Raw genomic sequence first — 21,049 nt, 5'->3', positions numbered from 1 at the left:
TATTAAAATTTGTCTCCATAATCAAATACCACACAACCATGTTTTGGTAACACCTACTGTCATAAAGGTGGAGACAAGTTTGATGAATTTATGCAATGGCAATACACTTGGACAGCCTCACAGTTGACATTCCTGGGTCACAGAATGTTACTGGATACAGAAATTAACGTTACACCTCCAGTGATCCTCCCATATATCCATGGTAACAGGGTAATTGGTTGGGCTGTTACGCGCTTGCGTGATCAGCGTAGACTTCGCGCGTTTACACACTTGACCGTTTGAAAACTCGGAGAGAAAGCTACGTCTTTTTTTGTGCTGCAATGCAGTGTAAAAGTAAGTAACTTGTAAGAAAACAAAAATTTTATACATACATTTCCCCCAAATTTTTCACAAGTTCGGTGCCCGCTGAAGGTGATTGTTGACAAGTAATCTCATACCTATCGGTAGAGTTAGCAACATTTGGCAACAAATATTATTAAGCTAGCTAAAACAGAGTTAGGAGTAGCATGTTGGATGTCAGTTTACATGATTTTATTTAAGTCAGACTTTACAAACAATAATGGTAATGTAAAGCTCCTACAATAGTTGTATGTTAATAGTGTTCACAAATAACTTTAACTGTTATATAGTCAGCTAGTCCTCACCAGTATAACAGATATTATTATCCCGCTACAGATAACTGCTAAAACCAGTTTACATGACTGACAAAATTAACAAAATAAGCCTGGCAGATTGCCCGATTATGGCCACCATCGCCCATGTATGGAAATTAATTCCTTGTTCAGCTGACGCTGTAATCAGTGGGTTTATGTTTTCATTTTCAGTTCATTTCCAGGACGGCACGGGCCACTAAGTGGCAGTGAAGATTTTTCTCTGTAGCAAGAATGGCACCGAGTCAGGGCGCACAGGTGTGAATGAACGGATTACCATATTAATGTCAATAAATCCAAGGTCATTTTGTTGTTTGTGTAATTATTTAGCAGACAGTAATAGAACCCTTTTGTATGCAGCTGGAGAATGTGATTGATGAAGTGATAAAGAGTGGGCATATCCAGGCACTTGATGTATTCTTAGAGAGGGACACGCACGAAAAGACAGTGATGAAATGTTCTCAACAGTTTCTGAACAAACTGGATAAGCTTATCAGTCGGGTAAGATGAAGCCAAATACACTGACCAGCACACAAGGATCTTGCGGTTTTTTTTATTCAGTGAAACTGTGGCTAATTTTTTTTAGAGTTTGGATCAAAAAGACGCCAGATCAGCCGGTTTGGGTTTCGCGAGTCTCTACAAGTGTGGGACAAACCTAAAGCTACCTGGTGGTGGTCAAGGACTGTCAGCTTTAATAACTCAAGGACTGATTAAGAAGATAAGTGTATTTTTGTACCAGCATTTTGTATTCCAGGGCTTTAAACGAAAATTAACTTTGGCTTTGATTGAATCGTGTTTTTTTGTGCACATGGTGCAGTGGTTTGAAAAATGCAGGCAAATATGGACCCAGCATGGCCCACACTGGGATGAGACTTTGTTCACACTCTCTGAAAACTTCTTAAATGCCTTAATGGTGAGCTAATGTCTTCAAATAAACACATTTTGTATCATGCAATGGGTTAGTGTCTTCAATGTAAAAGTGTTTTCGTTTTCATTCTCTTGCAGGCAGTTCATGAGACCTGCAAAGAGGGTATGTCTGTACTTGTCTTCATTTGTATTCCATAATCAATATGTTTTGTTTTCAGTCAGAAACCACGTAGTGTAGGAACGAAAACTATATTCAAACTGAAAAGCGACATTTTTTGAGACATTATTTGTCAGTATGTAATCACCAAATGCTACTGTACAAAAAGAAATGCTTTAAAATCAGGGGATTTAATCATTTGGAGGTACTTCTGTTCCTTTTTTTGTCGGAATATACTTAAGTAACAACAAGATGAGTTCAAAGCGATTTTAAGATGAATCTATATTAGAAACATTTTGTCTCATGACATGATTTGCAGGAACATACAAAATCACAGAGTCCTTCCTGTATCCTGTCGGTCGGTTGGTCGTCGACCCCAGAATCTACATCTTGATCCAGAAAGAGGTTTGGAAAAAAACTTTTTTGCGTAACTTGTTCTTTTGGGACCTTGCTTTGAGTTTTATAAACGAAGGTGTTTTCCATTAATTGACTTGGTGATAATGTTTTTACAGGCAGTTCGGAAATATAACTTGATTCTGGACAAAATCCCAGTGGAGTTCAAGAAAAACAGGAAGATTCTTGCATCTCAGGAGGCCTCAGATATAATGTGTGTCAGGGAGATTTCCTCAAAACAAAGTTTGATTTATTCACATTAAATTGTAAAATATCCGGACTCTCTTGAACTGTTGTGTGTTCATTTTCCCACAGGGCCAAACTCGCTGGTCGGATATTGGAGGGTGGTGGTAGGATTTGTTTTTTGTTTTTTTTTCCTGTTATCAATGAATCTTACAGCATCTCTTCTTCCAGAATAAAGTAGGGGAAAGGAAAAAAGAAAAAAACATGTCTCTTTTCAGATTATGACTTGCAGTCATCGCTAATGGAGGCATTATGCCGAATGGCCCCTCCTGACCAGAGGAGGAAGCTAGCAGATCGGTGGTTCACCATGGGTCACGTGGCCTGTGCATTTGCCCAGATCAGTGATTCAGAGTTTGAGACGGTAAGATGAAGCGTTTTTTTTTTTTTTTTTTTTTTTTACGCATTTACATTTTGAGGCGTTGCTGTGACAATTTATTGTGATAACATTAACACTAATTAATGTAGATTTGAATGTAAATGTGGGATTTTTTCTTTAGGCTTGTCGCAGGTTTCTGAACATGGTGAACGGAATGCAGGGAGACAAGAGAAGGTACAAACATACCATTACTCAGCACTTTCTAAGACGTGGTCTGTGGAACTAAAGGGCCTTTCCGGGCTGCAGTTGAAAAGTGAATAGTTTCTATCTGCCTGTTGCGTTGCATACTAAATTCATTGGAATGAATTGGAATGACCGTTTCAGTCAGCATCATGCCTCTTTCCCGCCAACATGAATATCACTGAGGTTTTGGTGCAACTGATTTCTTACAATATCTTTTAGCAAACTCTCTTAGGTAAATCCAGTATTTGGGCCCTCATGATTGGACCAAGAACACATACAGCAGTGGTGACCTTGAAGATTTAGTCTCTGAATAACGGTGTCCTTTTTTGTGCTGCAGAGTGAACTCTTACCCTTGTTTGGAAGTATATCTTGGAAACTATGAGGTTAGTATGAATGGGATTTTTAGGGATGTGTTATCAAAAACCCTTTGTCTTTAATCAGTTAACAGCTCTTCTAAGGTTTGATTACGTTGTGTCGCAGTCTCTATTGTGTTCTTGAAGACTGTTAGTGGCGGTTGTGAATTATTTTGGTTGTCTTGTTAGCTGCTGATGCCTTCTGATGAGAAGCTTGAGGAATTCTGGATCGACTTCAACCTCAGCAGCCGCAGCATCTCCTTTTACTTTTCCTTACCAGAGGAAGAGGTTCTGAGTCACTCAAAATGATTAATGTGCAAATCAAAAACAGTTGCATCTACACAAAGATATTTTGTTCAGATCAAATCCTTGTTCAAGGCAGAGATCCATTTGGACCTAATAAAGCACGTTTTTCTCTTCATGTAGGATGGCCACTGGGAAACGATATGCATCAATGAAAATGAAGTCCAAAGCTACACTGTTACTGGTAAACAAAGTGCACAGACAGCTGCTCTCCTTGTATTTTCAGCTTGTCAACAGTGACAGATATATGATACATGCTTGATTTATTGTAATATGACTTCCACTCAAGGAAGTGTACAAAAACATTACTTGACTATTAAATTGCAAGCGTTTTGATGCACAAAGCAACCTGATCTCTTCAATTTGTCTTTGATGGACTTTGCTGTAGTCAAGATAAGCGTTCAACTGATTAATCAAGAGCTCTTCACAAAGATAATATCACTTTGAATTTTTTTGTCACTGGACATGTCCTCTTAGTATTTGTTCAAATACAGAGTGTTCTTTATCTCCAGAGGAGGGCGAGAGGAGAGTCTTACGGATTAAGCTGTCAGAGGTGGTGGTTGTTGGTGCAGTGGAAGGATCCATTCTTACCATCCATTTCAGCTCCTCCCTGGAGATCCTACAGGCTGCTCGCAACGTCTATGGACTCAGCAAAAACAAAGTACACTCCTTGGCTTATTCTTTATCAACTGCAAACCTTAAAGCATTTATTGTATTTATACATTCTAGCTCAGTACCTTCATGACTTGTAGATATTACGATGCGCAATCATGACATTGAGAAAACTTGGCAATCTTTAAACAAGTAGATCATTTGCATGAACTAATATCTATTTCTGACAGTGCACATCTGTTGGGAAAGGTGCAGCTAAAATTGTGACAGAGGGGAACAGCACCCAGGTAAACTCTGGCTTATCAACATCGTTATTTCATTTTACAGCTGTGATCAGATCAGTGTGGCCATTACAGTTCAAGTGTACTTAGTAGGCATTACTTGAAGCGGCAGCAAACGCTTTGGGTTTGGCTGAGGTTTATAATGAGCCTAGATTGAATAACAGCTGTTTATTTATTGTGAGGTCTCCATTAATGTCATTTTGTAGCATGAGAAATACTTTTTAAGCGAAACCAGCATTTTAGCTATGAAGTGATCATTTGTTCGTACTGCATGCCACCCTTTGCACAGGTTGTTCCTGAGAGTCAGGTGTCCCTTGGTGTAAGTGAACAAAATACTGCCCCCTACATTTTATCTGCCACAGCTGCATCCGCACAGGTAAGGCTCCATACTTAAACATGCCTTGTTTTACAAACGCCTTTCACAGTTCAGTGAGCTTATGAATATTCATAGTCACTGCATGCAAAACAGTACTTTGTTGTGTTATACTGTCATTAGCAAAAGTAAGATGCAATTAAGTACTCTATCTACTCTGTATCTAATATATAATACTTGAATTAATGTTCTCTTGTGCAAAAAATCATTTAATTTAACAATCCACTCTATCAAACCTTCATGTTCTAAGCTTAGAAATGATAATTCAACAGTGCATATTTTCAGGGAAGGATAACAAAGCACATACAATTAGAGTGTCTAACTTCAATGTGAGTACAATTAAGTTTTAGACAAATCAAGTTATCTTAACTGAAATCAAATGAGATAACTGAGAAATCTAATTTCCAATTATAATTATGCATCATTCTCAGCCTTGAGCATGCAAAGTTGATAAGGACGCCAGATGCAGACGCTCACAGGAATCACCAGTCTGATGTACAACAAAGATAAACAAACTAAAAGTGTAGCAAAACTCTAAACTGACACGGAGCAAACAAACACAGGAGGCAAAACTAACAGAAAAGCACAATGGATGAGCTGCTTCCGAAATAAGGTGGGAGGTAAAGCTCATTATAAAACAGAGCCCCAAAAACCCCCAAAAGTGCAAACAAAACTCAACAAAGTCATCCTGTGTCATAGTCGCTTTAGTTGGTTAAATAATGCGGGAAGTCCAAATAGTTGGTTGCCGATATTAGGGAGCTTGGCTGGCGAGCTGACCGCGTTAAGTTTAAGTCTCAGCTGACATGCATTCGCCAAACATAAAATTGCTGATACTGAAGTGGTGACAACTTCTCATCATTTTATTAGATTGTCATGCACATCCCTTAGTTTTATGTCGGAAAATTACACGTGTAATAGCTAAAAAAAACCCAAAAAAACACACATTTAAATTGTGTTGTTTCAAGGCCAATCAAAAGATTTACAGACTATCTAATTTTCCATCCAGATGGTGACCCCTGCCAAGATGAAGATGTCAGAGTCCATAACCTTCTTTTGCAGCAGTGGAGGAAGAATTTTGCATAGTGGCAGCTCTGTTGGATCTAAGCTATCGGGTAGGTAACACTTCAGAGAAATCTGAATACTGTGCTTTTTATTCACAGCTCTCTGTGCTGAGTTTTTTTTATTCTTCGTATTTTATATCATGAACAGATTAGCAGCTTAAAATGAGCTGATATTAACTTTGTAAATAGACTATTCTGAGAGCTTGTGTTTCATTGCTCTGGCAGAAGAGCTGGTCCAATGACAGCCCTTTATACCTAATAAATGATTGGGTTGATATGTTGCTATGCAGCACATTTGTTTGTTTAGCTATGTTTGGCTAAATTAAAATCTACAGGAGGCTATTTGATTCAGTGCAGCTCGTATATTTTACAGATGTCCACATCCACAGCGTTGTTACCTGACGCACTTTGTTATGATCACATTCTTTTTGTCTTACTGTTTTTATTATCCATCAAAATAAAGGGCATGTAAATTCAGCTTTGACATGTTACATTTAGTTTTTCTCCGTCTCTGTATACTCCAGCCAGGGACAAAGATAAGCCACCTCTGGAGAGGGTTTGTTCACGTGACACGGCTGTTAAGACCTGCAGTCATATCACAACGCTTGGCAGCACAAATGCAGTTGGCATGAAAGAGCAGGTATGGTCAAAACCGAACCGAAGTAAACTGCATATAAGATGCTACACAGGTGGTACAAGTGTTGAAAATACTGTGCAGTTGCAGTTTTGAGCTCAGAATGGTTCTCAATAGAAAAAAAACAAAATCGGGCACCTTTTTGTGATAAGAAAATGTATTTAGTCTTTGTTTAACTTTAGTTAAAGTTAGAGTAACTTTATTTAATAGTCACTGTCTCAATATGACATACACACTGTAGCTAGAATTGTTTAAACATGATACTGATTTATATTCTTCTTTTTAATTTTAGATATTACTGTTCAGACTAAGTCAGATAATCCCAGATCCAGATAACATTTGATGGATGTGGTCCAAACTCAGCCTATCAAAGTCCCTGAATCACATGTTGGCTAGTCGCTTCAAACCAATGCATCAACTCAGTGGCGTTAAGATGTGTCCTGGTCATGTCTTCCGTTGGAGTCGGTTCAAGTGTCGACCACAAAGGACAGCCACAGTTTTTAAAAGAAGTATAGTTTGACTTCATTGACAAAAATACATTAACAGCAGCAGAGCTAAGACAAAGTCAAATTAGTGTCTTCTGGTGTTCTGCTATTCTCAGTTTCCATTCCCCTTCTCTGCCTCCAGCACAAATATTTTGTTGGTTATATCATTTTGTGAAAGAACTTAAGATAAACCTTTACTCCTCCCACAAGGGGACAACATCCAAACAACATTTTCTAATTTATAGTTTGTCAAGTTGTTACCCCATATTCACAATCACAATAGTTTTCCTTACGAAATCGACTCTCCTCAGCTGTTGATTCGGATGTTTAACTTTTAGGGTTATAAAGTATCACTGAGTACATTTTTTGTCTGCTTTTCCTGCAGAAGACACCTGTGGCAGAGGCAGTAGATGTGGTTGTAGCTGGGCAGGGAGAAGAAAAGTCCCTGGGTATCGTATTGCCTAAGTCTAGTTTACAGCTATTGTTTTTTTTTATTCGTCAACCTGTTAACGCTTTCCCTTATATTTTACCTTACAGAGAATTATTTTGTACCCGACACCCAACCCACATCCGGACGAAACACGTAAGTCTTGTGAAGAACCTCCAATCTGTTGGCAAGTCTTCTGTCATTTGGTTGCTAATGTTCTAATTGCTAATGTAGTATATATATATTTATGTGTGTGCAGAAAGCATGTCTAAATATATTTATGTGCTCAAATTACAGATCTTCTTGCTGGCACAAATTTTCTGTGACTGAAATGCTTATGATGCCAACACAGAAAATCAGTTCTCTGCCAAGATCTGGTAAAAGAGAAAAAAATTATGACAATATTTTCAGTCAACTCATTTCTTTAACATTTGAAAGCTAGAAACGCATGCAAAATTTAGATGGTTTCAAAAAAAAAATTACAATCCTTTTTATTTCCTCTAAAGAGCCTCGTTCAAGCCTGGCAAGAGAGCAGGAGCGCTGCCCACCCTCGGCACAGAAATTGTCCGTTTCAGACTCAAACCTTGTCATCCAAAAGCAACTCCACAAGGAGCTCACTCAGCGCTTACAGCAGGTCGTCAGTGAGAGGAACCACGATCCTCCACCTCAGAGGCCAACGGCATTCCAGAATAAAACATCCAATACCAGAAGGGACTCTAAAGACAGAAGCTCAGAAAACCAGCGTGATTCTTCATGGTGCACTCCCAAAGGGCAGCAGGCTCAGAGAAATGACCACACCAAAGGGACAAGTAAAGGCAAGATGTCATTTGAGGCCGAGGCTGTTCCGACTAAATCTTCAGTCAGGGCCACTGCAACCAAAACAGCGCCGAAGAGAATACCTCCCAAGGTTAAGGATGAAATTAAGACGGTCCCTCCAAACAAAGAGAAAGTAGGGATTCTGTTATGCTTATGCAGCTTAATGTCCATTTTTAAGACAATTGATCGTGTTTTTTTTTTTTAATTGTTAAATGTCACTCTTACTTGTTCTGTCGTCTCCACGTAGAGAGACACGGAGGTTGCAGGCAGCATGGTGAAGCTCATCTCTGGCCGTTATGAAATGAAAAGCAAATCCTCGGGAAAAGAGACTGTGGAAAATATTGCCCATAATTGGCTTCCTCCGATCATCAACAAGTACGCCCATGCAGTGCCACGGTTTTAAAGAATCAAACTGATATACACGTGCCTTGTATGACTGTTATGTCTTTGTTTTAGGCCACTCTTCAATATGAGCTGGTTATCGAGTAAAGTAAGTGATAATCACCGAGTTAATTTCTTGAACGATCATGAACCTTAACTCAGCTTTGCCATGCTTGTTATAAGGAAGATTCTATTTATTTGCTACAGAGAGAAATGTCTGGGGCCGTAAGCCTAATTAAATCCCTCAACAAAAGCACAAAAACCTCGGTCAGGCAGAGGTAATATCATTCTTTTAGAAGACTTTAAAGCATTTTGGATTGATCGTTGTCTTGTAATGTATTTAATGTCCTTTCTGTTGTGCAGAAAAGACATCTTTGCATTCGACATAGATTCACCTCTCAGTATTGAGGTAAATATTTCTATTGTTATTTTATATGTTTATATGTATCTTATCTGAATACGTGTTGTAAATATCTTTATTTGCACTTCAGGGGGAGAACAAAACTTTCACCAAGACTCCTGCTACGTTGAGCAGGTAAGTCAGTACAGTTTTGGATTTAAATCTTTTTAGTTTGATATATTTCTTCTTTTTTTTATTTTTTATTTTTTATTTTACAATGGAATCCACAACTCTGTATGTTCCAGCACAACCAAGAAATCACAACCCGTGGCAAAGGTACACTTCTCATTGTACTGCAGTATTTTATGTAAGGTTTTAAAAGAGAACCTTTTCTAGAAGTTTCTCCCGCTCTCTGTGTATGTCGAAACGTATTTGTACGTTGGCTGCATGTCTGCCCGTGGTGGAGAGCACACCTGTAACCGTCATCTACAACTTTGCGCGTTGCAGAACAAGCGATATGTGAAAAGGCATCTGTTCAGTGACACAGACACCGACAATGCCACGACTGAGGCCAGCTGGCTGAGAGAATCGAGCAGGAAGTCGAAACCAAAAGTTACCAAATATTCCAGACGGGCGCTCATCAAACCCAAAGTTGCCACTTTTTCTTTGTGTAGGTCATTAAAGCCACATTCAGGCTCAAGATCTGTAATTCATCACATCAAAGCTGGAATTAGGCCAAGTGTGCTTTTTCGATTGCAGATGAATCCCCAGATAAGCTTCCACCCTCTCCAAAAGCTGTAAAGGATGATAAACTCTCTAAGGTAAGGGAGTGCTTTGTATAAAGGATATTCAGTAGGTCAATGATGTACTATCCCACTAAGCCACAGTGTGTCATTGTTGCATAAGAAGAAACCCTATTTGAAGAAGGCACTTGATCAGCCAAAGAAGGCAGTGGATAAGCTACAGACAGTGAAGTCAGCAGCAGCAGCACCACATGCAGCTGGCAAGAGGCCAAAGAGAGCTGTCGCTACCTCTGCCAAAAGCTACAGAGATCCAGATACCGATGACAGTCAGTCTGAAGCAGAGAGGCATTCTGCTCCAAAGGCAAACAACTTCTGTATTTCTTATGTTATTTTCTTTTTAAGTCACTCTGCGGAACAAACAATCTATACCTACTGTGCTCATTGTACTCGCTTGGATGATTCGTCCTATTCATAATATTTGTGTTTACCTTTCTTAAAATCTTATACAGTTAACAAAGTTGCTAAGTGAAAATAGCTAGCAAATTGTGAGTGTCACGATAGAATTTCTGAACAAAAATGAATAAAAACACATATGACTTATTTGTTGTACAAAAATGGAAAAATACTCAACACCAAAAAATTACTTTTTATATATATATATATATATATATATATGTGTGTATATATATATATATATATATATATATATATATATATATATATATATATATATGTGTGTGTATATATATATATATATATATATATATATATATATATATATGTGTGTATATATATATATATATATATATATATATATATGTGTGTGTATATATATATATATATATATATATATATATATATATAGATGAATTTATAATTATTATTTGGCTTGTCAGATTCCCAATGTAACACCTTTTTTGGTCCCTTAAAAATAACCCTCATCCACTGATCATCAGGAGAATTCGGTGAAAACACGTGACGCCGCTCAGACAAAGAAGAAAAAGCCTGCCAGCAAACAACCATCCAGAATGTATTTGAAGCAACAGCCGGAGTTTGTGGCAGAGATGCCACCCACTTCCAAGGTAGAGGAGTCTGTTCTGCACGCTAAAAAGTATCCGTGAATTTAGCCACAACCATTTTAACGAACCTTCATTCAAGATGAACAGAAATGTGAATAATAATGACAACAAGGTATAGGACATAGAAACGGTTTTGTTCAAGATAAAGAAAAGTTCAGTCGTTGTAAACTTTTAGTAAACACACTTTACATATTTTAGGTTTTTTTCAGTCTGTCTTTTTTTGTGGAATATGTTCACCTTAGTTGCTAATAGTGGGCTTCGTTCTCCAAAATCTTCTTAAGAATTTTCTTCAATTCTTTCTTAAGTTGCTCTTAAGAAATTTCTTAAGTAAACCCTACGACATGAACGTGTTCTTAGGCTGCAAAATTGTTTGCATCTTTGCTCTTAGACTGATGAATGCCAGTCTCTTTGTAAATTAAAGGAGCGTGACAGCCGTCCCTAATTTGCAAAGGTAAAGTAAATGGGACTGATGGGCCATGTGCAAACACATCCAGCATTCTTTTAAGTTGCCTTTGGTGCGCTCGATTGTAGAGCAAGTGTGTGCGTGCATCGGATTAAAGAAAATCTTCTGGTGAGTCTGAGGGTTGGTCAGTGGTGTTATTAGCCAGGGAGACTATCCTAGATCTGCTAATAAAAAAATCATAATAAAGAATCCTCTGTTGCAGGACATTTTGATCATTAAAAGTTATGTACCACTGAGCCATGCATCACCAGCTGCTCCTTGTTCGAGGCGCGTGCCCACAGAGCTGTTCTGTTAGATGAAGGAGTCATGTGCTCCTCCTGGGAAGCGGGAGACCACATTCAGTCAGTGGTTCTGGGAGTCACAAATGAGTTGGACATTTATGGAGTGATATTGATTGTGGTTGAGGTATGGAAATAGATCTGGGGAGGGGCCTTAATGCACACGTGTACAGTCCATTACATTGATGATGTTAGGAAGACCGGTAATAGAATTAAATCCCCTCTTTACTGCGACTTATTCTTCAGCTGTATGAGGAAACTTTATGTATTGTGTGGGCAGTTGACTTATTGATATGCCCACCTCGTCTCCCAGCGCCCGCTGAAATCTTCCAGTGGCCAAAAAGCCCAAGTTCGAGAAAACCTGCACATGTAGGTGGAACGGAGTTGGACGGTTGTGTATGGCACTGCAGCGCGGGCTCCAAACTATTGCAAAGGCCCATGAGAGCGGCTCTCGGTAGTCTAAAGCGTTCAAATAGGTACTCGTCAATCATCACAAATAGATCTGCGTGGTCATTAAAGATTTGTTCCTTCCGTAGGGCACGATCTGCGGTATCGTGTCACAGCAGCAGATACGCTATTTTGTAAGCAGGTCACGTTTGGCGTATAAAAAGGAAAACATTGGAGAATTCCTCAATCTTCTTAAAAAGTGCGTAGGTAGGACTCGAGAACAAATGTGGTCTTAGGAGATGTCGGTGAATGAGGCCCAATGTTCTTTTCAGCGTGATTAAACTGCCACTGCAATGGTAGATCGGTGCATCACTGTAACATTTACTTTTGTTTTGTCACAGACGTATTCTGTAGGTCAGCAGGGGAAGAGTGAGAAGACCCGTTCAGATGCTCCACAAGTAAAGAAAAGAAAAAACACACTATCTGACCAATGTGCAGATGATTATAGGAAAAAAGACGGCAACAGCTGGTCAGATCTGAAAAAGCATTCCGGCCTTAAGGTGAGAGTTCAGCCTTCTATTTAGGACAGTCCAGCTTACATTTTCTAAACATTTTAGGCTTTGTCCGTTAAGTTCATTAGTTTATGATGACATAAATCTTTTTAGTCCCTGTGGGAAAATTCTAATTTCACCTTGCAAAGAAAATAATGTAAGTATTATATACACTTAATACCAAGCAGCAGTCCCTTTACGAAGGGGTAGTGCGTAGTCGAGACTTTTGATTGGTAATGTACACATGTATGGTTTTTATCGTTCACATGCATGTTGTGGTTTTATCTTCTTGTTTATTGCTAATGACAGATTCTGGAAACACCTTTTATTCTGCAGCTTAGACCGGGTAATGTTCTTCAAGAAACTTCAAAGTTGAATAAGGAAAACATGGTCCCTGCCCAAGAACAGACGGGTGCTTTGAAGAATTCCTTGGCTGCCTGCCAGTCCTCTTTCTGTCCATCCCCTCCTTTCATCGAGAAGATGAGAGGTAAGATTTTGTGGAAAACTACTCTCTAACATCAGAGTTGGATAACAGTCATTTGACTACTTTGACGTCAGCTGATGTTTATGTTCAATGAGTCAAATAGTTTGGTAATTCCATCAGCAGTCACATTTATTGCTAAAAAGGCTTTTGACTCGAAAAATGTCTTGTTGATTTTGTCTGCATTTTACATTAATTCAGTGGAATAATAAAATCATCTTTGGGTTTCATTAAGGACAACAAGTGTGCATGTTTATGCAGTAACTTCTGAGGTTAAAGAGGCAGGGGCTTCATATCAAAGGCACTCAATTTCAGAGATCATTCGGGCTTATTGACGGCCGAATAAACACTGTCAAGTCCTCAGATTTGCCGGTAAAATGGAGTCTTGATGTTCAAACAAGGGGGTAAAAAAGGATTTGAAATCTTACTTGAAATGGATATGTGTATGAAGTTTCACAAGATTTGTCACCTAAAACCAAAGCTGTTGCACCTATTTGATATTATTCTGTAGACTCAGAAGATGCAATGTGAGTTTAATGTGATTAAATTTTAACTCTAAAAAGTGGGACGCAAAGAACCCTTCTGCTCTCTAAACTTTTAACTGTGAATGGATGTTGAAATGCGTGTATATGTTGACCCTCTGTTCTCTGTCCAACTTCTGAAGCCAGCTGTTTGAACATCTGTGCTTATTTTGGACCTTCATAGCTGCAGAAGGGTCAGCCCCAACCTTGGCTTTGACCCGCTCCATTGTCCTCACCCCACTGGTGTCTCCACTCCCTACCTCCCCAAGGCCTCCCTGCAAGGACACCCCCTCGCCTATCCCGTTGCTACCCAAACTTCGCTCTGCAGTCAGCAGTAAAGGAAAATGTAAGCCCTCTTCTTTCTACAGCTCAGAAAAGAACCACGGCTCAGCCAAGACTCTGTCCATCCCGTCGGCCCCGTCTCCCTGCTCACTGGGGGGTGAGTCCCCTGCAACCAGTCCTCCGGCTCAACCAACTGCTGCAGAGGTACACAACCTTTCTCCCATCTTAGGGCTCTTTTTCAAAGATTCCGTATCAAAGGTTAGAATAACGATCAGACATTTTTAGTTTTGCTGAATAACCTGTGTTGTGCAACAGTTTTAGGAATTTTCAATGGTTCAATAAAAGTCTTTATTTTTATGTCTTCTGTTTAAGTTTGTTAAGGGGAAACATTCCAGTGAGACATTTATAAGGTGTTAGAAACGGCATCAAAGTAAACTCCTATATACAGATGAGATATTGTTTTGGAATGATCCTCACTTTCCTAGCCCATGTTTTGGTCTACTGTAGCAACGAGACCGCTCCTCTTTGAGGCTGGAATTTAGCATATTTTTGCTCCTTGTGTTAGTCGTAGACGTCACCTCGCAGCCATGTGAGAATCGCTGGACTAAAATGAATGGTGGTATGAATTATTAGATGACTGAAAGTGCTCTTACCAGTAATCCAGAACTCATGAAAGTGGGGTCGTTGACCTGAACATGAGTGGCTGACATTCCCAGACTAACTGAGAAAATGTGTGTAGAGGAAGTAAGAAGTTAATGCTTCTCTCCCTCTACCGCCGTTTTTATGCTTCTTAACAGTTTAGAGGCATGACTGAAGTGACCTATTTAACTCCGGGCCGAGCAGATAATAGCACTGCTACTCTTCATCTGTGCCTATCCTCGTCATTTACTGCCACTAATCCTTCGCAGACATGTTGATCAGATGAGTGGCGTTGCCATGTTTCTTCGTGTTTTTTTTTATTTTTGTCACTCTCAAATCATTTGTTTTTAGATGTGTGCGGTCCAGCAGCATCTACTCTCAGCGCCTCAGTCTCCTTTAACTCTGTCCAGTCGGCCCCTGCTAACATCCACGTTACTTGAGCTTGACAGCGCACGTGTAACCTCTTCACCTCAGTCAACGTTCCCTGAAGACACCATTAGCCATGGCTGCCATCTTGACTTCAGTAAAGTGTCTACAGGATCCTTTGTTTCACTGAGCCAGTCATCCACTAAGTCATCAGTACTCAGTAAAAGAATTAAGGCCAGATCCACTGCTGCACTGTCTGTGTCTCTCAAATCAGAGGTTTGATTTATTTCCTGAACTTCATTCTTTATAGCTAAGTTATTATGAGAGGATGCATAGCTATCTAGATGGATGTGAGCTCTGAAATTCCACAACTGGTTTACTGATTAATCAGGATTTGTAACAACATGTAGGCATCAAAGAAATGACTAATTCTTCACTGTCCTTCCTGACAGAAAACACCACTTTCAGACAGAGAGCTTGAGCTTACAGAGACTCTTATCTCAGGTAAAAATAACTTGTAAAATATCTGTTGTATTCTACTTGTTCTTTGGTACTGGATTTCCCTCTCGATAGTATCGAACCTGGCAGCAATCTGCACCCAAACAAACTTGCAGTTCATTATAAAATTGCAACTAATAAAATGTATCTAATGAGCACAAATTCACTTAAATTGTGCACCACAATGAAATCACTGCACAATATTACAGGAAATTGTTATCAGGAAAAAGTTGTTACGTGTGATTCTTTTTTCTTTTTCTTTTTTTTTTAACAGGACCCAATCACAAACGCCACAACTCCTCGTCCAGCGACTCGGAGGAAGAAGAGAAGAAAAAAAGCAAGATCAGAGGACAGCGTTCGCCTCGGATGAAACCAAGGAAATTGTTTAAGTCCTGTAAGACATACTGCCGGTGCTTTGACTTCCACTTGGGCTAAAATAGCCAAATTCTGAAGAATGCTGAAAGAGAATAACAACACAGACATTAATCACAAAAAGAATTGTCCATGCCATCGCGTTAGTTTTTCGCTTCATCCCGACATATATTTCCACAGACGCACCTAATCACCAGGGCCAGACTTTTGAAGAGCAAAGTAGTTCAGAGGGAAATGATTGTATTGTAAAAGCATTGTAAAAGAAAAAAGTACTAATAATTCTAATGATTTTCAGAGAATTTGACTTCCTGAAAAATCCCTAAATGTATTTGCTACCCACAGTCGCTGAGGTGTCTGCTGTGGGTGGGTTGAGCTGTGTGGTGTCTTCCTCACACGTGAGCTCCAGCCACTGCGAGTCTGAAGGGATGGATAGATACGTGGACGAGGATTTAGAGTTGACAGAAACTGATGGAAACCCAAGTGACCTGTGTCAGCAGTTGAGCTCAGAGCTGAAAAACAAGTTCCAGGTTTGGACACACTCACACACATTTGCAAATGAAGAAACGTTTTAGCACAATCCTTGGTGCCAGTGCCCTGATTCTGAAACCGAAAGACTGAAAACAGTGTTTTAGAAAGCAGTGAATACATTTTATGACTTTACCCTCACTGAACCACTGCATACTAAATGTGTTCAGAACCATTGCAAGATGTTGGAGATTTACAACAAGCAGTCTTCGAAGACTGTCCAGCAACACATCTCCTCCATCAGTGTGCAACTTACCAAATACAGGTCAGTAAGTGTATTTTGTAACGCTGACCTTTCTTTCAGAGGATTTGAACCAAATTAAAGTGCAAATTTAACATTTGTTATCGCCAAACTTGATTTATGACATCCGAAGGGTTCGTGCTTCTCACAGTCCGAGAACACTGTGCTAGCTTCTGATTTCTTCTTCTGTGGTTGATTCTCTTTGCCCTGCACAGAACTCAGAGGCTTGAGCAGGTTGAAAAAGTCCTCTTGGAAGAGATCAACAAAATGGAGCAGGATGACAACGTCCTGAAAAGCATGGAGAAAGACCTGACAGTGGGTCACTCAGACCGCTCTGTCCCATACATACAGACACACACAAGCATTGTGGAGAGAATGTAGAAAGTGATATCATTAAAATATGATGCAGTTTTATTTCGTGAGATGAACGTTTTTCTTTTATTTGATGGGTATCTGATCATCGTTTGGCCCCTTTTCTGTCGCAGATGTGCTGGAAGAAGCAGACGATGGCTTTCCATTCTTACCACAATCGGGAAACCAAGAGGTCTGTTTCAGACGTGTGTGTGTGTGTGTGTGTGTGTGTGTTTGTGAGCACTGAAAGAGCCTTTTTGTTATTTTTCCACACTCTAATCAGTGACATTACCACCGACTTAAACCCTAATTCTCTTTAAGACACTGAATAAAACACTTCTTTAGTATTTGGAACATGGGATGAAAAGATTTAACTGGAAAATCCTTTTCCCCTAAGGGTTAGCGTCCCAAACGAGATATGCACCCTACGGCACAAGCTATTTGTTTTTGGAGAGATGTAGCCAATGCTTCTTTTCATAACTAATATGGGTTTACACATGATTTGCCAGCATGGGGTGTCTGACTGTTATCCGTCCATAACCCAGATTTTAAGCACCCAAATTTACCAACATGCCAAATATTTTCTCCCTTGATAAGGACAAAAATAATAAGTGTTTTGATATTGCTCCAAATATGCTCTTTTTGAGTTGACCCCATTCAATATGATGTCCATGCTGCGGACAGGCATTGCACTTTGTTGACCGTCTTACCGCCACCTTGACTTTGACAAGCGATGGGGTTAAATGGGTGTCGTACAGAACTGATGAACTGAATGGGACTTTTCACCATGTCTCGCCAGTGCTCAGTTCAGCATCATCTTACTTTGTAGTTTTATCCCGAGCGATTCACTTGATGGTCGCATAAATGATGTCGATGTTGTGGTTTTGAAATCTGCTTTCATTGTTATTAATGTTTGACTCGTAATCCCTGATATGCAGTGAAGGTGATTCATGGTGGCTCTTTCAGTCTTAGCATTCCATTGAATATTATAGAAATAAGGGGGTTTTTTTTTTTTTTTTTTCCCTTAACCTGTGTTCATCTTGACTGTAGTACTTTAGTGTTGGTTGGTTGTGTGATTTTCTGTCTTTCACCCTCCCAGAAATGAAACCTTTAGAAGAGCCCTCCAGAGTAGCGCTTGTCACAGCTTGGAGTACGAGGAGGGAATATTCACATCAGAGGTCTGACATTCAGGCTCACGTTGAATATGTTTTATGTATATAGTTTTGTGTAAATCCAAAAGTTAGTTAGCACATTGATGTGTAATCAGTACCAGTTCATAAAAGCAGAGCACGTCAACCTCTGCCTGTCACGCTGTCTGTGCAATCATCTTCTTGCTCTGTGGCCTCTACAACATTTTGCCTATCTCATCTGTTCACCCCTTGCTGGTCCTCACTGTCATTTTCTGTCACCCTCCCTAAAATCTCCTCTCTTGTCAGATGGGCCTGATTAGAAAAGACATGAAGTCAGTCCAGGACAGACTCCTCAACGAAATGGTGAGTTGAGATTAGCACAGGTGACCTTTTGAACTTTTACCCCGGCTGTCTTTCACGTTTTGTCCTCCTCACTGTCAGCGGAACAGTGCTCCTTTGAAAGCCTGTATGTAAGATCCAGTGTTATTTGAAACTCGGATGATTTGTGACTTTTTTTAGGTTAATTGTCTTTTCCTGAATGTTTCTCGGTGCTTGTGCACCATTTGTAGCAAGAGGGGGAGATCCAGAGTGTGAAGAGAGGACTGCGCGCGTTGTTTTTCCCCTGATTGAACCTGGTTTTGAATTGAACAAAGTCCTGCAAAAAGTCCCCACACACTGAGCCAGGTTGTATATTTCAGCGTGTTGTGCACATCGTCTTATGCATTTCGGTTGTGTTCATTTTGAGTCGGCGTTCAGACGCAGTGTTTATTTCTCCAGGTTCTGCTTTTTTGTACGTTTATGTGCTTGTTTCTGAGCTGGATTTGTTGTTCAAATGTATCGGATTTTGTTATTAATGTTAGGTTTTTCTGAGCTTTTGGGAAAATGTCTTGCTTATAGGTGTATAATTGTTGGTGTTAGTGCATGCAGGTTTTAAGTTTGATTGTGAATTTATGGTATTTTTAATATATAATCCTGATTGATTCATGTAGTTAAGTGAAATAGTGAAAAAGTGTCGACTAAAATATTCAAGATCTTTGATGTATCTACTGCTTTTTTATAACTTATTAACCTGCTTGCAAATAAAACTGTTTGGGGGAAAAAAAATTGCAGAAGCCATTCTTAAAAAAAGATGTATTTTGAAGACAAGTAGTGCTTACAAAGGTATTTCTCTTTTCAGTGAAGACATTGACGGTCCCAATCCAACTGACATACTGTATGTACAGTTCATATCAAATAACTCCCTGGACTGCACAGTCTACACAGTCCAAGTGACACATTATTCATCGGTTAAGAAAAAGTGAAGCCGGTCACATGCACAACTTCTTCACACTACACGGAGTCACGCCGCTTTGTCAAAGAAGTCCATGAATTAGTTTAAAAAAAACAAAACAACAATGACTGAATGACAAGATTGTTTTTTCTCCTCCACTCTTGTCCTGAGAGTCAGAGGCTCCACCAAAGTCTCTTCCACCTGCCGGCGTCCGCGTTGCATCCAGCAGTCTCCGGGACACGCTGGTGCAAGCGTCACCATCATCTTTTCTCCTGCACCCGCTCCCTCATACCGATAATATGAGGGTGCTGGAAGAAAATTAAAGACACGCTGAAGACGAAAGGGCTCCAGGCTCTTTGAACGGTCACCACTGAGCAGCGTCGAGCAGCTTCAGGAAATTTCTAAGCTCAGCAATTCTTCACGGAAGAAAGCCCACTTTCATGGTCGGTGGAACCTGGGAAGACAAAAAAAAAATGAAGAAAAACTGTTAAAAATAAAAAATGGTGAGAGCAGAGGCAGCCTTTGTCATCGAACCTGCTTATAGGAGGTTCACTACTGGGGGAGCTATTTTTAGCACAGTAATTACATGTGCAGAGGGGCTGGGCACGTACTCTCCTCTTGTCCTCCCACTGGGTCACTCGTACAAATCACGAGGACTCACCAAACAAGCTCAGCCGAGGACACGGTGGCGTGTAATCATCATTATCAAGCTCTCCAGGGGACAACCTCCACAGTTAAATAGAACCCCCATCTATCTTTAGCTCACTAGTGCGTTGCGGATGAGCAAGGAGAGCTATATTTAGACTGCTGCATCCCAGAATAGAGAACGCATGCATTTCCCCAACACTACAGCGTGACGTACACTTCAGAGTACCGACCTCGTTAGGTGTTTGCTCGAGGCGTGCACTTCCATCTCGGTGCTCTTGAACTCATTCAGCTCTTTTCTGATTGCAGCCTGTGGGGAAGAGGAAAAACACCGTCAGTGTGCATCACCAGCCACATGGCTGCTTCAAAACATGGACATTAAAGTGAGAGCAGAGCAAGGAAAAAAACAAAACATAATCAGTCTAAAATTTAAATTATTTCCAAGAGAAGTGGGGATTTGGTGAGATTATGTGATTAACCACAACATCCAATGCTGGTAGTCTGGAGGGATAGCTCACAGAATTTGGGGATTTTTTTTGTAATCCCTGACCTAAATAATAAACTTGTTTTGGCGCTAAATCCACATGATATGTGTCGGGTCATAAAGGTCATTATATCACTGTGTAATCCATGCGAACACACACCTTGTCTGCTGCTGAGAGACGAGTCCAAGGCTTGTCTGCTCTTCTGTCATAGTCCTGAGCTTTGGCCACCTCCACATAGTCACTGAAGCGGATCAGAATCTTTCTGTCCCGGAGTTCATCTACTGTTGGCCGCTGGTTGAGCTGAAAAGTGAAATGCATTTGATAAGCGGTTAGGGTCGTGTAGTAAGCAGAGTCTAAATGTCCACTAAATCACAAAGTAGTGTACCTTTCTGTTTAGCCGCTGTTTGATTTCCCTCCTCTCCTCTTGTTCTGTCTGATCATTTCTCTCTGGAATTAAAAAAAAAAAAAGACCGGACATTAAAATCCATGACAACTGTATGCATATTTTAGGTCTGCGTTATCTTTAATGCTACCCCAGTCTCCTCTGTTTTTTTGTTTTTTTTTAAAATGAGGAGTAGTAAAGAGTATGCTAGTATCGGGGAGGTGGTGCCGTAGTTTGAACTCACGTTTCAAAATGTTCCGACTCTCCAGCTCCTCCACATTCGGTCTCTGGCTCAGCCTCCTGCGAAGAAACACCAAAACCACGTTTTGAACCATTTTCGCTTAAGTTGTTCCAGTCTTCTCCTCTCTTTTTTTTTTATTTCTAAACCGGCAGCAGTTTCTTCACTGTGCGCGTTCTCGAGAGGA

General features: G+C 40.0%; 2 protein-coding genes across 2 annotated transcripts in view; one reads left to right on the top strand and one right to left on the bottom strand.

Annotated features, from left to right (window-relative positions):
• The first annotated feature begins 59 nt into the window (after positions 1–59).
• sycp2 (synaptonemal complex protein 2) lies at positions 60–18,931 on the top strand. The gene is made up of 43 exons (XM_075475493.1): positions 60–908; positions 1,011–1,151; positions 1,237–1,563; positions 1,656–1,680; positions 1,994–2,079; positions 2,187–2,281; positions 2,383–2,417; positions 2,529–2,671; positions 2,808–2,860; positions 3,207–3,252; positions 3,412–3,510; positions 3,649–3,709; positions 4,038–4,198; positions 4,368–4,424; positions 4,708–4,794; positions 5,798–5,903; positions 6,377–6,492; positions 7,357–7,420; positions 7,509–7,554; positions 7,696–7,775; positions 7,905–8,347; positions 8,462–8,589; positions 8,671–8,704; positions 8,803–8,873; positions 8,959–9,004; positions 9,087–9,130; positions 9,211–9,271; positions 9,443–9,732; positions 9,805–10,087; positions 10,635–10,760; positions 12,287–12,445; positions 12,773–12,923; positions 13,623–13,924; positions 14,711–15,001; positions 15,178–15,229; positions 15,498–15,617; positions 15,938–16,122; positions 16,291–16,385; positions 16,577–16,676; positions 16,847–16,905; positions 17,812–17,890; positions 18,149–18,205; positions 18,412–18,931. Exons 1-43 carry the CDS (start codon positions 885–887, stop codon positions 18,466–18,468), a joined length of 5,085 nt encoding a protein of 1,694 aa, XP_075331608.1. The 5' UTR covers positions 60–884; the 3' UTR covers positions 18,469–18,931.
• A 27-nt stretch (positions 18,932–18,958) lies between these two features.
• Positions 18,959–21,049, bottom strand: part of phactr3a (phosphatase and actin regulator 3a) — a 32,388-nt gene continuing 30,297 nt past the window's right edge. Inside the window, exons 8-12 of the mRNA XM_075476481.1 lie at positions 20,869–20,924; positions 20,628–20,689; positions 20,402–20,542; positions 19,991–20,067; positions 18,959–19,566 (exon numbers count right to left, since the gene is read on the bottom strand). Of these exons, the coding sequence (XP_075332596.1) occupies positions 19,551–19,566; positions 19,991–20,067; positions 20,402–20,542; positions 20,628–20,689; positions 20,869–20,924 (352 nt within the window). The 3' untranslated portion in view covers positions 18,959–19,550. The remainder of the gene's footprint in view (positions 19,567–19,990; positions 20,068–20,401; positions 20,543–20,627; positions 20,690–20,868; positions 20,925–21,049) is intronic.

The sequence above is a fragment of the Odontesthes bonariensis genome, chromosome 10 (genome assembly GCF_027942865.1).
Source record: "Odontesthes bonariensis isolate fOdoBon6 chromosome 10, fOdoBon6.hap1, whole genome shotgun sequence".
Taxonomy (NCBI): Eukaryota; Metazoa; Chordata; class Actinopteri; order Atheriniformes; family Atherinopsidae; genus Odontesthes; species Odontesthes bonariensis.
Note: the sequence above shows the minus strand (reverse complement) of the source record. Positions and strands in the feature narration are given on the sequence as shown.

Coding starts and splice junctions, on each gene's coding strand:
- sycp2 (XM_075475493.1), top strand. CDS start 885: ATGGCACCGAGTCAGGGCGCACAG. Junction 9,131..9,210: donor ACTCCTGCTACGTTGAGCAG/GTAAGTCAGTAC, acceptor TTTTTTATTTTA/CAATGGAATCCACAACTCTG. Junction 16,906..17,811: donor CACAATCGGGAAACCAAGAG/GTCTGTTTCAGA, acceptor TCACCCTCCCAG/AAATGAAACCTTTAGAAGAG.